This window comes from Odocoileus virginianus, chromosome 9, assembly GCF_023699985.2.
Source record: "Odocoileus virginianus isolate 20LAN1187 ecotype Illinois chromosome 9, Ovbor_1.2, whole genome shotgun sequence".
In the NCBI taxonomy this organism is placed as follows: domain Eukaryota; kingdom Metazoa; phylum Chordata; class Mammalia; order Artiodactyla; family Cervidae; genus Odocoileus; species Odocoileus virginianus.
The window spans coordinates 53301005-53320152 of record NC_069682.1 but is presented as its reverse complement, the minus strand read 5'-3'; the positions used below and the strand labels follow the sequence as shown (position 1 = coordinate 53320152).

General features: G+C 55.9%; 1 protein-coding gene across 1 annotated transcript; it reads right to left on the bottom strand.

The window, feature by feature from the left end:
• Window position 1: 1 nt before the first annotated feature.
• Window positions 2–9446, bottom strand: CTSZ (cathepsin Z). Its single transcript, XM_020905173.2, has 6 exons — window positions 9183–9446; window positions 8577–8740; window positions 4449–4628; window positions 2522–2672; window positions 1770–1932; window positions 2–554 (listed from the first exon to the last, which is right to left on the bottom strand). Exons 1-6 carry the CDS (start codon window positions 9326–9328, stop codon window positions 444–446), a joined length of 915 nt encoding a protein of 304 aa, XP_020760832.1. The 5' UTR covers window positions 9329–9446; the 3' UTR covers window positions 2–443.
• Window positions 9447–19148: the final 9702 nt, after the last annotated feature.

Below are 19148 nucleotides of genomic sequence, written 5' to 3'. Positions count from 1 at the left end.
CTGGCGTGAAGTGTGCATTTTATTCATCACTTGGGCAACTCAAAATTGCCATCTGCCCCCTGTGCGCCCCATTGATTTCAAGGTGACAAAGGAACTGGTGGTGAGTCCGAGCTGTTTTACCTCACAGACCACAGCTGCCAGATCATCTGTTGTGGAGGTCACATCGTTCACTGCCCCTCGGATCCCTCTTCTCCAGGCTGTCCTCGCGGCAGGGAGCCATCCAGTGCAGGCACGGAGCTGGCCTCTCCCCGGTTCTCCCCTCTATCAGCCTGTGGCATTTCCACCCGTGTCTCCTCCATGCTCAGGGCCATCACTGGCTGTCACAGACGTGAACATCAACCCCCAGTTCCTTCAAACCACGGCAGCGCCACCCCGATGCCTGTGACGATGGGATCCCCTCTGGTTCCGGCTCTCGCGATCCTTTCTGTAAGAGCTGCTCTGCCTTAAACGATGGGGTCCCCAAACGTGCAGCTCTCCTCGATGGCCAGGTTGTAACGGGCACCCTCCCCACCTTTGTAGGTGCTGGTCACGATCCGCATCCAGCCGTGCTCACCCTGTGAGGAGTGGGACTGTGCATGAGGACTGGGGACACCCCCCACACCCCGCATCTCCTACCTCCCGTCTGCTCTCAAGAGACCCTCTCCTCCCTCTTCAATCCACCTTGAGCTCAGGAAACCCGCAGTGTCCAAAGTCACCTGCTCAGCCGCCCCTCCCCTTTCCTAAGACTCCTATTCAGATACCGCTTTTGTGAAATATTTAAACTTGGTTAATCCTTAACACAAGGGGTACATGGGTCTGTATACCAAGAACTAATTAATGTAGCTGAAATGTTGACTCTTTGAACCAGATGTTTGGACTACATATTACCACCCCCATTTATAGTCGTTGAATAAAAAATACTGATATTTCAACACTGACATAAATCATCTTCCCTGGATTTCATCATAAAGAATTAGTGTCTGAAGCTGAATCATTAATACGAGGTCTCAGAAATGAAAATTCTGGCAGTTGATGTAACTCCCCTGGGTTTTTAACCCAACCTGAATAGTGTTTTGAACTTCCCTGGTGGTAGAGCAGATGAGAGCCCACCTGCCAGTGAAGGGGATACAGGTTCGATCCCTGGTCTGGGAGGATTCCACACGCCAAAAAGCTACTAGGTCTGTGGGCCACAACTACCGAGTCAGCTCTGGAGCCTGGGAGCTACAACTATTGAGCCACACGCCACAACAACTGTGAAGCCCCAGTGCCCAGAACCCAGGTCCCACAGGAAAAGTCACTGCAATGAAGAGGACCCCCTGCTCACTGCAACTAGAGAAAGCCCGTGCAGCAACAGAGACCCAGCACAGCCAAGATTAATTCTTTTTAAAAAAGGTATTTTTGAGGAAACCCCAGTTATTACTTAGGAGACCAGAAAATATGACAAGAGAAAGAATGAGATGGTTGTAAAGGAATAAAGCAACTAAATGGAAACATTTAAAGTAGGGCTCCTCAACCAGGGTCTTCCCCACCTCCATGAGATGTCTGGGGATGTTGTGGTTGTCACAGCTGGGAAACAGAGAAGGAGCATCTGGCATCAAACGGGTAGGGGCCAAAGAGGCTGCTGAACACACTGCGATGCTCAGGACAAGCTCCCCACCACCACCATGTGGTGCAGAAGCCCCCCAACCTCACATCTGGAGCCCGAAGCCCCACTGCTCAGGGCTACAGTTCTCAGCTACAAATCCCCCAAAACCACCCACGTGAGAGCAGTCCCAGTAGATTCGCCTTACCCATGGTTCGCCCCACGAGTTCCGGACAATCCAGTACTCTGTGCCGTCGCTGACACCCCAACCGGCCACGGAGACGATGTGGTTTATGTAGGCTTGCTCATTGTATTCGGAGTAGATGCCGCCAGTGTAGTTAGACATCTTGTTTGTTGCCATTATGCCACAGCTGAGAGCAAGCAGGGAGAATGTGCACTTTCAGTGGCCACTGTTCACCACGGTTAGGAACAGCTCAGATAACTCACACCTGACGGTTCTGCCCAAACTTCTGTTGTTACTCACCTGGCGTCCCCCCTATGGTTTCTATACCGGCAGCCCCGCAGCATGGGCTGCACCCTGGGACCTTCCCACACACGTGTGCCTCCTTCCCAATAATCCTCCCAGGGGCACATAGACTGTTGAGCTTTACTTTTTGATTAGCTGCTAAGTTATGTTAGGCTCTTTTGTGACCCTGTGGACTGCAGCCTGCCAGGCTCCTCTGTCCATGGGATTTTCCAGGCAAGAACACTGGAATGGGTTGCCATTTCCTTCTCCAGGGGATCCTCCCAGCCCAAGGATCAAACCCGTGTCTCCTGCATTGGCAGGCAGGTTCTTTACCACTCAGTCACTGGGAAAGCCCTGAGTTTAATTTTGAGAAAACTCACGTGGCAGTTGTTTCTAGCCTTGCGGGTACAGTTGGCCAGAAGAAAAGGGATGAAAATGACCTGGGTCCCCTCAACCTGAAGCGCCCACTGAGGGCAGGGGTCTCAACTCCATACCTGATGGGGCCATTGGCGTAGATTTCGGCCATCATCTTCTGCCTCCCCGAAAGGGAGCCGTAGTCACCGACCTTCCAGAGGGTGTAGTTCTGGATGACGTGGCACTCTTTGAATTCAGTGCACGTCCCGCACTGGTTAAACTTGTCACACTCTGGGGACCACATGGAGAGGCAGCGTGAGACCCTTTCCTCGTTAACATGCAAACAAAGCAGTGCGTCCAGACCCCAATCTTCACTTTTCTAGCTGAGTGCTCCATCCACTAGCTAATAAAACAAATCACCTTGCGCTCAGGTGTTTAAATTACTCTCTTCCTTCAGCTATAGGAGTCACCATTCCTTCCCCAGCTCTCAGCAAAAAGACATTAATTAGCACGAAGCAGGCGCTCAAAAGCTCGACTTTTCCTGAAAGCCAGGAGAAAGGCCTTTGCATAAGACTCTACAGCTGAGAATAGAGGGTAATTAAATTCTTAATTTTTAATAATTTTTAGTAATTTCCTTTGATTTCCAAGGGGAGCAGCCTTTATAATAAGATTATATTGTTGGCTAGTGAATAGGTTAACACATCTGGGGGGAAAGTTAGCATTTTCTTGATTTGAGGAGGCATCAAGAATTAGGGTTCAAAACAAAGTGCGGCTGTTAGATTTGGAAGACGCCACACCGTCTCGTGCGTTCTCGCCTCATCCATCCTGCCTCCGGCCCACAGCCCCACTCTTGACTGCTTTCATGTTACCTATTTCTGCCATAATTTTCATGCCTGTCCAGATTCCTCCCCCCAGGACAGTAAACTCTTTGAGGATTAAACTGTTGGTTTAATTCACCCCTTGGACACCAAATGCCCAGGACACCCTGAAACATGGTGGATCTGTGGCCACATTTGCTAACAAAAAGACAAGACCACTTAACTGCAACCAGGGGCCGACGAGTTCCATCTGGCCCTATTGTTCTAGGTGGGCTCCAGGGCCTGGCTGAGGGCAGACACGACCAGTTCTGGGCAGAGCAGGGCCCCAAGACCACCTGGGTCCCCAGTTCTGAGCCCTCAGGGGCCCCCCTTCTCCTTTTCACCCTGGGCACCTCTCTCTGAGCCTCTGACCCCTATGGCATCTACCGCTTCAACAAGACTCACTCGACCAGTCTGGGGGGATGCTTTCTGGCTGGGAGTACAGCCAGGAGGCAAGACAGGGGCACCCGTGGGCGTGGGATGGCGCCATCAGAAGGCTCAGGGGCGGGAGCACACGTTTTATAGATGGGGTGGGGGGGGGCGGCAGAAAAGTCCCCTCCCTGGGCCCCTGATCATCCCCATCCTCCCCTTTCCTGTCTCAGAAGGCCTTTTGAGTTGGCCCCAGCTCTGTGCTCTGGTTACAAGGGAGCTCAGACAGGAGACTTAAAACTACCCACTATGGGTCTGGGGTTTGGACCCTTTCTCTCCTTTGGTTTCCAAGGGGAGCAGGTTGAAAGGAACATGCCAGCTCCAGGGACTGCAGGCCAGCTTGTGTCCACTAGTCCATGCAGTGCCCTCGGCTCAGGGTCGTGACTCAGGCCAGGCCTTACTGCTGCCTGCTGGCTCTCCCTACCAGGCTCTTGGAAACACTCTTCCCTGGACCCACGTTCCTCTTACAAAGGCTGTGAAACCACTAAAATGCCAGATCCAAACACCAGGGCCTGGCCTGGCCACAGTGCACGCAGGCTGGAGAGCCCTGCCCCAAGTCTTTCTCATCGGTCTTCTCAACAAGGACGCCAGGCCCCCACTTCCTGATCCCCCAGCCCCACCCAGGGGGCTCCGTCCCATCCTCCCCCGGGGCCGGCCACAGGACCTGAGAAGCGTGTGGGCCTGGGCTCTGGACCACACCTGCCCTGGGAAGAGGGAGGCGTGCGTGTGCCCATGTGCGTGTGTCTGGGGTGGGGTGGGGGGGGCAGCGAGCGGTGCCTACCTTGGTCCTTAGCCTGGTAGTTGTTGCAGGTCTCGTCGGGGATGCCGTGCCGGTGGGCATACTCCCACACCGGCAGGTCGTTACCCCCCTCGCAGGAGCCGGCGTCGCCGCAGTCGATCACGTGCTGCACGGACAGCAGTGTGGACGGCCACGCCCCCTTCCTCTTGATGTTGATCCGGTCTGCGGGGACAGCAGCCACATGGGTGGGCACCAACTCCCACCACCAACTACCAGGACAGCTTCAGGGGTGTCCTGCCTGAAGGCTGCTACTGACCAGCCCCCTCTAGGGCACTGCAGAGTCCAGACCATGGGGCGGTGGGGTGACCCCTCTCATTCCCCACGCACCTAGGCCCACACACCCCACAGGCAGCTGAGGGTGGCCATGCCCTTTACCCTGCACGTGCAGAGTCCTGGGGACCCTACAGCCAGTCCTACCCTAGCCAGCCACCTCACTTGCCCCCTCCTGAGGTGATGATCCCACAACTACCCACGCTGGCCCACATCTTGAGATCCCACCTCCAAATCAGAACTCCCAAGCCTGTTCTTTCCCTGATTACAGTGGGCAAGCAGCCAGGTCCTCCACCCCCCAGCAGCCCCCTCCAGGCGCTTCCTTCCTGCCCTCCTGCAGTCCCATGCCCCCCTACATCCCTGGGGTCACCTCCCAGGCTCTGGGCCCACAGGGCTCTACATCCGCCCCTGTGACCTGCCCTCGGCCTTCTGGAACCCACACCCAGTCACCAGCAGTGCCCTAGCTCTTTCCCCAGCGCCTGGACCACACTCCCCGGGGCTCTACGAAGACACACCTCTACAGAGCCTCAGGCGGCCAACCCCTCCCAACCACAGGTCTCCCCAAGCCCCTTCTCAGCAGCTTCCCACAGCCGTCTGCCCTCAACCCTCACAATCCCTCCCCAGCCTTGCTGACCCTCCAGCTGACATCATTTCACCCATTAACCCTACCCCTCGCTCCGTTGTTAATGGACCATCTCGCTCCCACAGTGCTGGCATAGCATAGCTCCTATGCTGCCTGGCACGTCGTTGGTGCTCAGTAAATAAATGTGTTCAGTCATGTCCAACTTTTTGTGACCTCATGGACTGTAGTCCACCAGGCTCCTCTGTCCACGGGATTCTCCAGGCAAGAATACTGGAGTGGGTTGCCATTTCCTACTCCAGGGGATCTTCCTGACCCAGGGATGGAACCCTTGTGTCTGCGGCACTGGCAGGCAGGTTCTTTACCACTGCGTCACCTGGGAAGCCTGCTCAGTAACCACCAGCTGCCTAAATGAACTCACTGAGGTTTTACTGATTGCAGCCTCACCCTGGCTGCCGGCCCCTGGAAGCCCCCTTGCCATGAATGTGGAGGTTCTCCATCCTGGTCGCACACTGGGCAAGGCCTGGAGGTGGGATGAGGGCCCCCTTCGCTCCCACTGCTGTTTTCCAACCAATCTGCACCTGACCCACCCCCAGAGGTTAGCACTTGGCACTTCCTCTTTCAACCCCTCATCCTCCCTGCTCATCCACGGTCGCCTGGTCAACTACTGTGCACCAGGCCCTGTTCAGTGAGCAAAACAAAGCTCCCACCCTATGAGCTTCACGTGGTCGGGGAGACAGGCCACGCTGCCAGGAAAAGAGAGGAGAGGATGGGGGGTACATACAGACAGTGGGGGGTACTCATGGGAGGTAGCAGGGGCCTGGCCTGAGGTCACTCCCCCCCACCCCCATTCTTCAGCTCTTGACATCCAAGCTGGGTCCCAACACCAAATAAGGAGTTAGCTAACATAGGGGCTGTGGGCAAGTCAGGGTTTTGGGCTAATCTGCCTGAAGTCTTAAAATAGTTTCAAGCAGGACAGAAAGGGGCCCCGGCCTGGGTCGGAGTTGTTTGAAGCCTGAGGCGGGGCAGCAGGGGAGCAGCAGGTGGACTGGTCGGGCAGCTCCGGCAGCAAGGCCAGGGCCCAGTTCCAGCAGAATCCCTGATATACCTTGAAGGGAGAACCCAGCCCTATGGCCTGATTGTCTGAAGGTTAAAAACAGGTGGCCGGCATGCTTCTGGGCTTCGGCCGGAGTGAGGGAAGGAAGGCGTTCTGGAGCGATCAGGAGGCTGGGGAAGAACTGGTTTGGGGGTGAGGGTGGTGGTGGAAAGGAGGAGCAGGTGAGGTTTGAGGTGTCAGGTGTCCAAGTGAGAAGAAGAGCATCAGGCGGATGTGAAAGCCAAGTCCAGATGTAGGGTCCTGGGAACCCAATGTTCAGAAGTTAAGTTGGGAGGATGCAGAGCCAGAAAGAGGGTCCAAAGGGGCCAGGGAGGCAGAGATCAGGGGCCAATGTGACTGAAAGCCAGGAAAGCACTGGGGTGGGGGGTCACGGATCAAGCACAATCAGGCAGGGAAGGCCAGGGGGCGACCACCTGGCCTGCCCATGGCAGCCCCATGATGGAGACCTTGGCAAGGAGCTGGAGGTGCGGCTGGTGGGGTTTGAGGAGGTGAGAGAGGAAGTGGGGGCTGCAGGCACCTCTGAGAGCCCAGAAGTGGGGTGGCAGCTGGAGGTTGAGTGGGGTTCAGCAATGAGCAGGGGTGGGCATTGGCTGGAGCGGCCTTGGCCAAGGGCTCAGGTACTGGACGCCCAGGGATGGGAGCGCAGGCAAACTATGACCAGCTGTGGTAGGTGGCAGCTGGGCCGGCACCCTGGAAGTCCCCTTCTGGAGTCTTCTGTTTTCTCAGTGAAAGAGGAAGAGGATGTCTGCTGCTAGGGAGGACGTCGAGGGTCGGGAGGGGGCAGCCATTGTTTGCCTGCCCAGGAGGGTCCACTCTGGTCAGTGGAGGGTTGACCTCTGAACAGGGAAAGGTCAATGGACCAGACAGCCCTTCCAGGCACCGTGTTCCTTTACAGATGCAAATTTTGGCTTGTGACTCCCTCCTAAGATCCCTCAGGCTTCCGCCAGGCCCCTCCCCTGGGCGCAGGGCCCCTGGTGACCTTCTCAGCTTCCCCACCACACCCTCAGCCCCCGCCACAAAGGCCCTCTCAGTTCCCCTAGGCCAGTGAGCGCCATTCTTGCCAGGCCTTTGCCACGAGCTTTGGGTTCAAGGCCGGCCACACCCTGCCTGCTGCCCAACACAGACTTCTCCCAGTGGCTCCTTGGTTAAACCTCTGGCTTCACATTTTCCAGGGGCCCTGTCCATCTCCATTCCAGTCAGCGGGGGCCTCCCCAGTTAAAAATGGGGCTCAGCCTACCAGTCCCTTCCCTCCTCCATCCTGAAGGGTTAGAAGTACCACCTAGTCCCCAGGAGAGATGGGGCAGGGCCACCACGGAGACCCACCAGGTGCCCCTGCTACAGTGGTGGGCCCTGGGGTCCAAATTCCGCTCTCCCACCCCGCTCTTCACCCTCAAGGCAGCCCAGCTTATGGGCTCAGGTTCTGGCTGTCATGCTCACACAAAGGTCTAGTCTCCTGACCGCTCAGCCAGGAGCCTTGGTTTCCTCTTCTACAAAGCGGGAGCAATCACAGGGCACTCAGGAAGCTTCAATGATACACAGAACGTTGGCCAGCGGCAGTAGCCACACTGTGGTCAGTCTGCCTAGCACAGTGCCTCAGGGCAGGCGTTTCAGAGACTCCAGTGTGGAACCCCCGGGTTGCCAGAAGACCCAGGCTGTTGTGAAGTCTGCAACCCACCCTCCCAGGCAGGCCCAGCAGCCTGCTCAAGCGGTGTGAACCTCTGATGTCCCCTCCTTCCAGGCCTCAAGCCTTCCAGCCCTCCCTGTGGCCAGGCGGCAAAGGTCCAGATGAGAAGAAAGCTGGACTTGCTCAATAGCCCAAGCCCAGGACAAGCATTCATTTCAAATATTAACTACCCTGAAAAGCAGCTTCACGTTCACATGCCCCACTCCAGCAGGCGACTCTGTGGTGTGGGCCCTGATGGCCCAGGTCACAAGCTTTGAGACAGATGAGGGCCTGGGAGCTGTTTGTCACCAGGTTTCAGTTCCGTGACCGCTGGGCACGCACAAGGCCCCAGATCGGCTCCCCGAGGCCTGACACAGACACCCCCCTCCCCATCCCAGGGTGACTCCCCGGGACCCTGGGCTGCAGCCACCCATGCGGACAGGAAGGCAGCTGGATGGGCCTCGCTGGCCCTTGACCTACCCGCCATGGCACTGGTGCTGCCATGCGCCCAGCAGGAGCCACAGTACTGAGGGATGTGCTGGTTTCTGGTGACACTGGCGTAGTTGACCCCATTCACGTTGCGCCAGTCCCAGCTCTTGGGGAGATCCGACGGGGACAGGTACTCATGAGGCCGGGGGTACGTCCTGGGAACAGACAGCACCAACAGAATCAGCACTGGGCACCTCTCCCCTCTCCCGGGGTAGGGGTGGGGGGCCCAGACATCCTCCCCAGTGGCAGGGTGAGAGGGAATGGGGGCGACCCATCTCACGCTGGGAGATCCCCGCCCTCTCAGGCTCTGAAGCTGGCAGGGCAACCCCCCCACCCCCACCCCCACCTCCAATGCAGGAACCAGACTGCTCCAGCCAGCAACGCCCCAAATGCAGGTCGGCGAGGCTGGCCTGCTTCCAGCACGGGTGAGGCCCGTCCAACCCCGCACAAGTGAAAAAGAGGGCCCCCAAAGCCTAGGGGCTGGCCCTGACCCTCAGAGGTCAAAGGAAGCAGGGCGCCCTGGTTGCTGGCACACCAAGGAGGCGGCTGAGCGCGCGCAGCCCAGGGAGATGGGCAGGGACCCCCAGCCGCCCCGACCTGCGCCCCAGCTGGGTGAGCCGGTCCCCCCGCAGAGGCCGGTAGCAGCCGCGGCCCGGGCGGAAGTGGAGGCCGGCCCGCGCCGCGCCAGCCAGCACCACGAGCAGCAGCAGCAGCGGCGGCACCAGCGGCCCGGACGACGCCATGGCTCCCTCGCCGGTGCGATCGGACCCCGACTCGAATCCTAACTCGGATCTCGCGCCGGTTACCCCTCCGCAGGCTTCCGCCCCGGCCCGCAGGCCCTTAAGGTGTCTGCGCCTGGCGGGACACTCCCCCGGGGCGGGGCGCGCAGCTGCCCCCGGTGACCCGGCCCCGCCCCGCCCGGCCGCCCGGCCCGTCCGGGCTCGGGTCACGCGCCGGGCCTCGGCGGACCCCGCCCGGACCCCGCCACTTGCCTCTTGCCTCTGATCTATCAGACCTCATTCATTCTTAGGGCCCCCCGCCCCCAGCCTTGGCGTCTTGGGACCCTTTGGTCTGGAGAGATGCCCCGGATCCCCGCATCCCGCCTGGGTCCAGCCTCCAGGGATGATGGGCAGGGGTCTCCCCGCAGAATTGTGTCCTACTCTAGCTTCCTGATGGAGGAGGGCATGGCAACCCACTCCAGTATCCTTCCCTGGAGAATCCCATGGACAGAGGAGCTTGGCAGGCTACAGTCCCAGGGGTTGCAGAAGAGTCAGACACGACTGAACACCTGAGCACCCTAGCTTTCCCTGAGGCCGAGACCCTTTCTGTAGAGACGTTGCCCCTACACAGAGAAGGAAGGCTGAATCCTTCTAGAAAAGGCCCCTCAAGGAAAATCTCACTTGGAACCTGAATCTTCTTTCTCCCTGCCAACTTCCAAAGCTGCCTGGGGATGTTTCTGCTAACAAAGCATTGCATCTTCAAACAACTGAAAGCAGAAGTGTGACCCCAGGGGCCTGGGTTTCGTAACTCAAGAGTTCCCTCCTCCCCCAGCTCCTCGTGACTGGTGGTCACCTGAGCCAACCACAGAATGGCCTCCCTGGTCTTGGGAGAAAAGGGTTCAGGCTTTTTGTCCTACGGTCCAGTGTTGGTATAGGGTCCTCCGATGTGGGGACCCTGTTCTTACCACATGGACACCTCCCCCCTGGCCCCTGTCTTTTGCCCTGCTGGTACCAGGCTTGCACACAGAAATCACAGTAGCTGCCCTGCAGACCTCCAGCCATTTCTGTGGCCGCCCTTGGAAGCCCTGAGGTACCCATGGAATCTCAATAGGGCTTGGTCCCCGCTCCTGAGAGGCTGTCTCTCGACATGTAGACATGGCCTCTATCCACTGAGGTGTCCTTTATCTTCTTGGAAAGCAGGCTCCTTGGTGCTTGCCCCAGCATGTGTCCTGGGCCTGGTCCCAAAGCCTTTCCCTTTCCCCAGGTGCAGAAGGTGTGGGAAGGGAGTTCCCAGCCGGGGTTTCCCCATCCCTCATGTCTCTCCTCCACAGCCAAGGTGAAGCAGCCAATGGGTCCTCCATCCATAGGAGGAAACAAACCAGCGGGGTTGTCCCGGGGTGACCCTGGTGACGTCCACCATCCAGGTGGGGTCTTCCTAAGAGGTGGGTTTTGGGTCTCCTTTAAAGAAAAATATGAGCTGCTCAGGTCGTGCAGTGTTAAAGAAACTGCCTGACAATGCAGAAGACATGGGTCTGATCCCTGACCTAGGAAGATCCCGCATGCCACAGGGCAACTAAGCCCATGAGCTGCAACTACTGAACCTGTGCTTCAGAGCCTGTGGTCCTCAACAAGAGAAGAAGTGAGAAGCTTGTGTGCTGGAGAGTAGCCTCCACTTGCCACAACTAGAGAAAAGCCTGAGCTGACACAAAGACCCAGCAGAGGAAAAAATAAATAAATAAACATTTTAAAAAATCATAAAAGCTCATCGTTGCTGAAGAATGACCATAGTGGTCCCCCTATTGTAGGGTGATGAATATTGTGGGGACCTCCCAAGTGCCTATAGATGGTCAGGGCCCAAGAGGTGCCACACAGGACACAGATGGCCCGTTGGCCCCACCTCAGGGGAGTGCTATGAGGTCTGGGGCTGCATCCCTGATGCTGGGTGGAAATGTGCCGGGTTACAAGCTCTTCTGTTCCTGCAGTGTTGGGGGACCTGGATGCTCTAAAGGTGTTCTGGGCTTCTCATAGATGGTCCACACGTGTCAGTATTATGATGGTCAGGGCCAGTGTCGTGGGCGTGTGACACCTGACATCAACAGGGCCCTGAGCACTTGGTGAGATTCTGGTCTGCCAAGGCCCCCCCATTTTCATTTTGAGCTGCACATTCTGGAGCTGGGCCTGCCTGATGACACAACTCCGTAGGCCAGGGTCTGTGAAAGGGTCAGAGTGGGGCAGTGGTCACACATTGGGCCCTGCAGAAGGCAGGTTAAAGGGAGGGACGGTGACATTCTCAGGCTGACAGGTGGTGGTGTACCAGGGTTTCCCTGCCCTGGAAGCTATGCAGACTCAGAGGATGATGGGAAAATCTAGCAGGTGGAGCGGGGAGGGAGGCCAGACATTTGAAACCACAACTTTCAAGGCAAGGAGAAGCGAGTGCGTTCTCCTGTGACCCACTCTGCCTCTTCAGCACCTGTGATGGGTGCACCACGTGGCGTCAAGCCTCTGGGCCATTTCTCCCCACTGAGGTTGGCTCTGGTCCATGGGTATACGTCTGCCTGGCTCCCAGCTCTGAGGGATGAGCTGGCCGCGTCACTTTGGGAGTCCCTGAAGGCTGCGGTCTGTTGAGGGAGGGGCCCTAGCTCTGGCCACTGCTGTGAGGGGAGGGCCTTTGACTCCAGGAGCTCTCTGAAGGTGCACAGATGAAACTCAAAACCTGCTGGGACTGCAGAGAGGAAGGAGTTGCTGGACCTGCTGCCCCGCCCACCCGCTCATCTCTCCCCAGAGCAGGTGCACCTGCGTTGCAGGTTTGGGGACCCTGCGGATATGAAAGCTCTGTCTCTTCCTGACGCCACCACTGCTCTGCGTGTCTGGGAGGGTGTTTTGTGGGTAATGACTCGTCTTATCTGCCTGGGACAGAAGCTCAGGGAGCCGGCCTGTAACTGAGTAACTGATTTGTCCCTGCCGCTCAGCCGTGCCCGAAGGCAGATACAAAGTCAGTCTAGACAACTCCTGTCTGGGAAAGTCTTCTCTCATTTGATCCTCGGGACAAGCCTGTGAGGTGGGAATCAGATGCTGCCACCCATTTTACAGATGGGGAGACTGAGGCTCCAGAGAGGATGAGAGACCTGTACTCAGACCGAGGTTCATGGGTGTCGGGTTTGAATCTAGACTGTTTATCTTTTTTATTGCCCCATAAAGTCTCCTGGCAAACACGTGATGCAAGGCCATGACACAAAAGCCTATTCATTTCTAAAAATAAGGTTGACTTGTCCCCTCGTCCTGATAAAGAAATCTCTCACACTTTACAGCCAGGCTGGGGCTGACCCAGCCTCCCCACTTGCACAAGAACACAGGTGAGTTTTCATTTACTGTGGACTTGCCTCCGAGCCCTCTTCTCCTTCTTGGCTCGTGCCATGCTGCCTACATGACACGAGCAGACACTTCCTATTCGCTCACCTTCCTGGGCTGAGCCAGGTCTTAGATACTGCCTTTATCGTGATGGGTGCTGGCGTGTTGGCAGGCATGTCTGGCTCGTGGGCAACATGGGTCCCTCGCCAGCTGCTCCTCTGTCCACACAGTCACTCGGTTAGATGTTCACGCTGACCCTATGCCGTGAATGTGGTCCCCAAACGCCATCGCCACCACACCCTCTGCTGGTCACACAGGCTGGCTTGGGAGGGGACTCGCCTCCTGGGGGTCACATTTGTGAGACTGGCCTGTCAGTCTCACCTTCAGAGCACGCCCCCCACCATCCACCCGGCAGGTCCCATCAGGCCCACCCAGGAGCCTGCCCTGGAGCCCTTGGAGCGTGGCCTGCCTTGTTCACTGGATCCAGTCTTCTGAGACCCAAAAGGGAACTTGGCAAGCATGCTGAGAATCTAGGATGCGCCATGTTGTTGTCCCAGTCCTGGGGACACAGGAGTGTCAGTCCCTGCCTGCCAGGAGTGGACATTCTGGTAGGGGGCCACATGGAAACAGGAAGAGTGTCCAAGTAGAAAGAGCTGGATGCAAAGATAGGGCCTCTGGGAGTTTGCTCTGGGGTGGTTCTCTTAGCCATCCTGTGAGTTGGGATTGACTGATGAGGATGCAGCCATGGAAAGTGCTGGACTTTTCAAGCATGTGCAAGGACCTTGAAAGGCAGACACTCTGGGTAGGTGTGACCAAGTGGCCTCAGAGATGGCTGGAGAAGAAGGAGGCTGGGCGAGGTCCCTGGGTTGTAAACGCACCTCTCAGCTGCTGCGCTCTGGGATCTAAGGCCAGCTTCCTGCTTCCCAAAGGCCACTGTCCTCAAATGCAGGGCTCCTCCTCCACCGCCAGGTCCCAGCCAGCCCTCCCTTGTCCCTCCCTCCACAGGGGCAGGCCTGTGTCTCCGCCTCCTTTGGCTCCCTCCCTGCTCCCCACTCACTCCAGGGGTTTCCCCATCAATCGGAACAATATATCAGCTGCGGTGAGAGGGTGGTTTTACCCTGGTGGCCGCTAGTTTCCTGGGGAGCAGTGGTGATGTCTTTATGTTCTATGAGCTCCCTCTGGGAGGAAGGATGGAAGGATGGAAGGCTAGGGGGTGGTGGTCAGTTAGAGGCTATTGTGGTCAAGAGCTGCTGCTGGTGGTGGGTTACTGATTCGGCTGGAGAGATGCTGAGATGGGCGGCAGGGCTCGCAGGACCCAGTTATGGACCAGAGGTGAGGAAGAGGCCTGGCTAACGGCTGTCTGGCCGACCTGCCTCTCCACACCTGGAATCATCTTTTTAGAACCACCTCTGGTTCTGCCGTGTCATCCTGGGACACGTGTCAACCCATCAGATCCCTGTCTGAGCTTCAGTCTCTTCCACCAAATGAAAGAACCATCCCCTGACTTCTTGTTGTTCAGTTGCTAAATTGTGTCTGACTGTGTGACCCCATGCATGCCAGGCTCCTCTGTCCTTCACTATCTCCAGGAGCTTGCTCAGATTCACGTCCATTGAGTTGGTGATGCCTTCTAACCATCTCATCCTCTGTCCCCCCCTTCCCCTCCTGCCCTCAATCTTTTCCAACATCAGGGGTTTTTCCAATGAGTTGGCTCTTCGCATCAGGTAGCCAAAGTATTGGAGCTCCAGCATCAGTCCTTCCAATGAATACACAGGGTTGATTTCCTTTGGGGCTGACTGGTTTGATCTCCTTGCTATCCAAGGGATTCTGAAGGGTCTTCTCCAACACCACAACTCAAAAGCATCGACTTTTTGGCACTCAGCCTTCTTTATGGTCCAACCGTCATGTCCATACATGACTACTGGAAAAACCACAGCTTTGACTCTGCGGACCTTTGACTGGAGGTGGGTGCAGCCAGAGAGATGGTGGCAGAGCACTTGGTAAAGGACAGAGAAGGGAGGTTTGGCAGGTGAGTCCCCTCTGGAGGGCAGGAACCACATTTCTGACATTTCTGAGGTCCTTCAAGCTCTTCTGAGTTCCTCAAAGAGTACTCAGCCAACATTTGTTGGCTAAACAAATAGAATTCTGAGGCTTGTACAGTGGAGGTTTCTTGGACAAACACTGGGCTAGAGGAAATATATATTTTTGTTTGATTTCATCCATGTTGTGTTATCTCTCTTTCTGCCACTGAACATGGCTTATCAGGAGCTGCACACCTTGGGAGATGGGAGAGATATGAGTGAGAAGGTTAATGTTTCTATATATCTCAGAGCCACGGCGGCTCACGGGAAGTGTGTGTGTGTTTCCTCCTGCAAATGAGAGGTGCCACATCCCAGGACGCTGATTCTCAATGTACCTAAGAGATGGCATGTCATCCCCATTTTGGACTTGAGGCTGGAGAGGGATGGGGAGCCGTCGGCGTGGGGCACCCAAGGGAGAGAAGGTCTCAAACTCTTCCGTGGAACTGGGCAGCCTGGCTTAAAGAAAAACAGTAACTAGTTTCTTGCTTACTTTTTCTCTTCTTGCAGTTACTTATTCATTTTCCCAGAACTTTCTTTTAGATTAGGAGAATGCATGAGGAGGAGAGTACAAGCAAGTGGAACTCAGTTCATCTGATGATCTGCCCACATCCGCTGAGTCACTCCTAATGGCCCCTCAGATGTCATTTTCTTACTAAGACATTTGGAAAAATTTCTGCCTCTGAATCACAAGCAAACACTGTAATTCACCAGCCTTCTCTAAGTTATGCAAGGAACTTTGATGCGCTCAGAAGTGGAAGCTTGGGGCGGATGAAATCAATGAATTCTCTGAGAACTTTGTTTTTCTCCTACTTGAAGTTCATTTGCTAAGTGGAGGATGCGGGGAGCTCCATCCGACCACTGGGGTCACCTCCGCAGGAAGTCTGGGAGCAGCTGATGTGGGGTTTCTTGATGACACTGGTTTTCCTTATCATCTTGGTCCTGTTCCCATAATAGACCCGAGTGTCATCCAGGAAGGGGCTTGCTGCCACAGCGTCTTGTCAAGGGCTGCTCCTCACAACAAAGGGCTGGCCTGAGGGTACTTAACCATCTCCAGGGGGGTGTGTGGGGTCACCCCCAGTGTGCAGGGGGCTCCTGCCCACTGCCCCCCTGGAGCTCGGTTCAGGCCCTATCACTGTCACCTGCCTTTGTCACAGTCCTTCTCGGGGGAGAAGATGGCTTTGTCGCTCATATGGTGGCTTTGAATCCCTTGCTGTGCTTCAGGGCAAGGGGTCACTTTCTGCCTGGCGGGAGCACAGACCTTGGGTCCCCCAGGGGGGGGCTGTTCACCTGTGTGTCAGGAAGGGGGCACTCCTAGGGGCCTGAGAAAGGCATTGTGTCTTCACCACCTCACTGGCTCTCGCTAACCTAGCAGCCAGAGGGGCGCGGGTTCCCCAGGGGAGCAGGTACCTTCATAAATAAGGACAGAGGGGCAGAGACAGGCTGGCGTCAGCCCTGCCATGTGTCCTGCCTCCTGGTGCTACCCAACATGTTAACTCCTGCGCCCACAGCAGCTCAGGCCAGACACACAGTAGGCGCTCAGGACCCAGGCCCGGGAGACAGCGGCGTCTACACAGTCAGTTGCATCGCTGCCATCCATCACGTGAAGCTGACTCTAAAAGCACTGCCGGTGCAATGGTTGAGGGCTGCTCAGTCCTTACTGCAGACTTGGGCCTTGGGACCTCTGTTGGGCTTTCCAGTTTGAGGGAGGTGGGCCTCCAATCCCAGCCTCCCTGCCTGGCATCCGCACCACCCCCATCAGCCCCCACCCCTGACAGCGCATGCCACCCGGGCTGAGTAAACACCACTGGCCCCACCGGAATCAGAGCAAACAGGGTTCCTCTTCTTCCCCCTTTTTGCTACCATTAACAGAAAAACCTTTTAAGCGCTCATCTGGAATTCTGGCAAACTCAGGTGACCCAAGGAGGGTGCTCCAAGGAGGGTGGAGGCTGGGGGCGCCCAGCTTGTTGGACTGCATTCCTTCGGAATGGAGTGAAAACACAGGTGGAGGGCACCCCCAGACCCTCCCAGCAGCTCTGCCCCTCACCGCCTCCCGCAACTTCCCAAAGTAGGTCTGTGCAGACTCCACGGACCATCCCTGTTCCCTGGAACCGTTCAGCCTGGACCACCTCCTAGGAAAGGAGGAGAGAGTCCCCCACCCCACCCCCGCCCGTTAGGACACACTCCTGAATAAACACATTATTGGCTGTGGGGAAGCTTGCCCTTCTGAGTGGGGCTGCTCACCCTCGCCCAGCTGTTGGTCTGCACTCAGCAAACATTGACTGAGGCACTTTGGGGACTCGAAGGTGAAGCGATGCAGCAACTCCCAGGCTGTTGGGGAGATAAGGCAGGAATATAAGTGATGTGCAAACAAGGTTGAGTGTTGGAAACTGCCATCAAAGCTCTAGGGCCACCAGAGTAGGGGGGGTGTCCCTGACCCCCCAGGGTCTGTCTCCTGCTCCAGCCTCAGAGACGCAGGGGCCTGCCGGGCCGGGGGAGGGCGGGCAGGGCAGGTGGGGACATGAAGGGAAGAGGAAGAAGTAAAGGCAAGTGGGGTGACGTCCATGGGAGCTGAAAGGCTCATTCTGTGTGTGTGTGTATATGTATTTCTTAATATATATTTAACTATATTGTGTTAGTTTCAGATGTTTAACACAGTGATTCTTTTTTTTTTTTTAAATAAATATCTATTCTTTTTCAGATGATTTTCCCTTAAAGTTTATTACAAAATATTGAGTAGAGTTCCCTGTGCTGTACGGTAGGTCCTTGTTGGTTATTTATTTTATATATAGTAGGGTTTGTCTGTTAATCTCAAACCCCTGGGACTTCCCTGGTGGTCCAGTGGCTAAGACTCCACTCCCCCAATGCAGGGGACCTGGGTTCGCTCTCTGCTCAGGGAAATAGATCTCATATGCTGCAACTAAGACATAGCACAGCCAAAAAAAAAAAAAAAAAGGAAAACTCAACTTCTGAATTTATCCCTCCCCACTGTATATTTTTTAATTCGTGAAAAATACTGCTAAGCACATGCATATTTCTTCTCTTAGATTTACACTGTCTCCTCTTTACCTTGGGGGCAGCCAAGTGTGGAGCAGACGCAGGTGTGAATGATGTGGTCATTCAACTTGGAGTAGAAAGAACTTTCCAAACTAAGAGACATGTTGCAAGAGTCCTCATCTCATTTCTAAGTTTGGAAAGATTCGCCAACTCTTAACACGTCCCAGTTTGCTTAACCTCTCTCTCCATGCGTCACTCAGTCATCGTTGCCCTGCTGTTTCAGAGAAAGTTGCGTGGTGGCCTTGAGTACCTCAAAGTGTCTCCTGAAAACTAGGGCTTGCATGCACGTGTTCCCCAGGCCAGGATCAAGTTCAGGAAATAGAACGTGACTGCAATGTTATTATCCTATCTACACAGTCTGTGCTCAAATGTCCACAATTGTCCCCTTCGTGTCCCTTACAGCAACTCTTCCCTGGTCCAGGACTTGTCCAAGGGTCATGGAGCTCTTAGTCTGCACGTGACAGGTGAGATCACTGGACAACAGACAGGAGTGGGCCTGAGGCCGGCACCACAGGGACAAAGTCTTTCTTCCCCAACTGTGGTTTCCCTCCCAGCGTTCACCTCAGCTCTTGGCTCTGTGGTTGAACTCCTGGGAGGACTGGAGACTATATTCCCCAGAAAGTCCACTGGGGATAACTTCCCTGCTCATGTCACTGACCTCACATCGAGGTCTCCCCAGGCCTGTAGGAAGGCAAGTGGTGTAGGAGCTGATGATGGTCAGGCTGGGGCTTGCAGGGTGAGAGGTGATGGGCAGGGGCTGGTGGTGAGCCTGGTTTGCTGGGAGTGCGGGGCTAAGCATCTCCTGTGTGGCCCTCACAGGGTATCAGGGACTTCATCATTTGGTAAAGGAACCAAAGTCAGTGAGACCCCCGTGATGAGAGCAAAGGGGCAACAGAGGAGAGCTGGGTGGCAGTGTAAAGCGGCAGCCGGGCTGTGTCCTGGGCAGAAAGGTGGGCGGGGCTGTCACAGGCTTTTACGTTAAAGGGGGCCTTGTCATGTCAGGGCGGGGCGAGTGACCGCCAGCATGAACATGTACTGGGAGAGAGCTGAAAACCCCACGGCCCAGTGTGGAGGAGGGAATATTCCAGAACCCTGACCATGCAGGACCGAAGTCTGGAGGGGGTGCTGGGATGGAAGCCTGGAACCAGGTTAACAAAGGCCTTGATGGCAAGCCGGAGAGTTTAAATCTTATGCTTCCATTCTGATTTCCCAAACTCCCAAGAATCACATGTCACCCATACAAATTTGGCCAAGTTGAAAAAGCAGACTTTCTCTTATCATTTTACTATTGGGCTTCCCAGGTGGTGCTAGTGGTAAAGAACCTCAGTAGACATAAGAGACGAGATTTGATTCCTGGGTCAGGA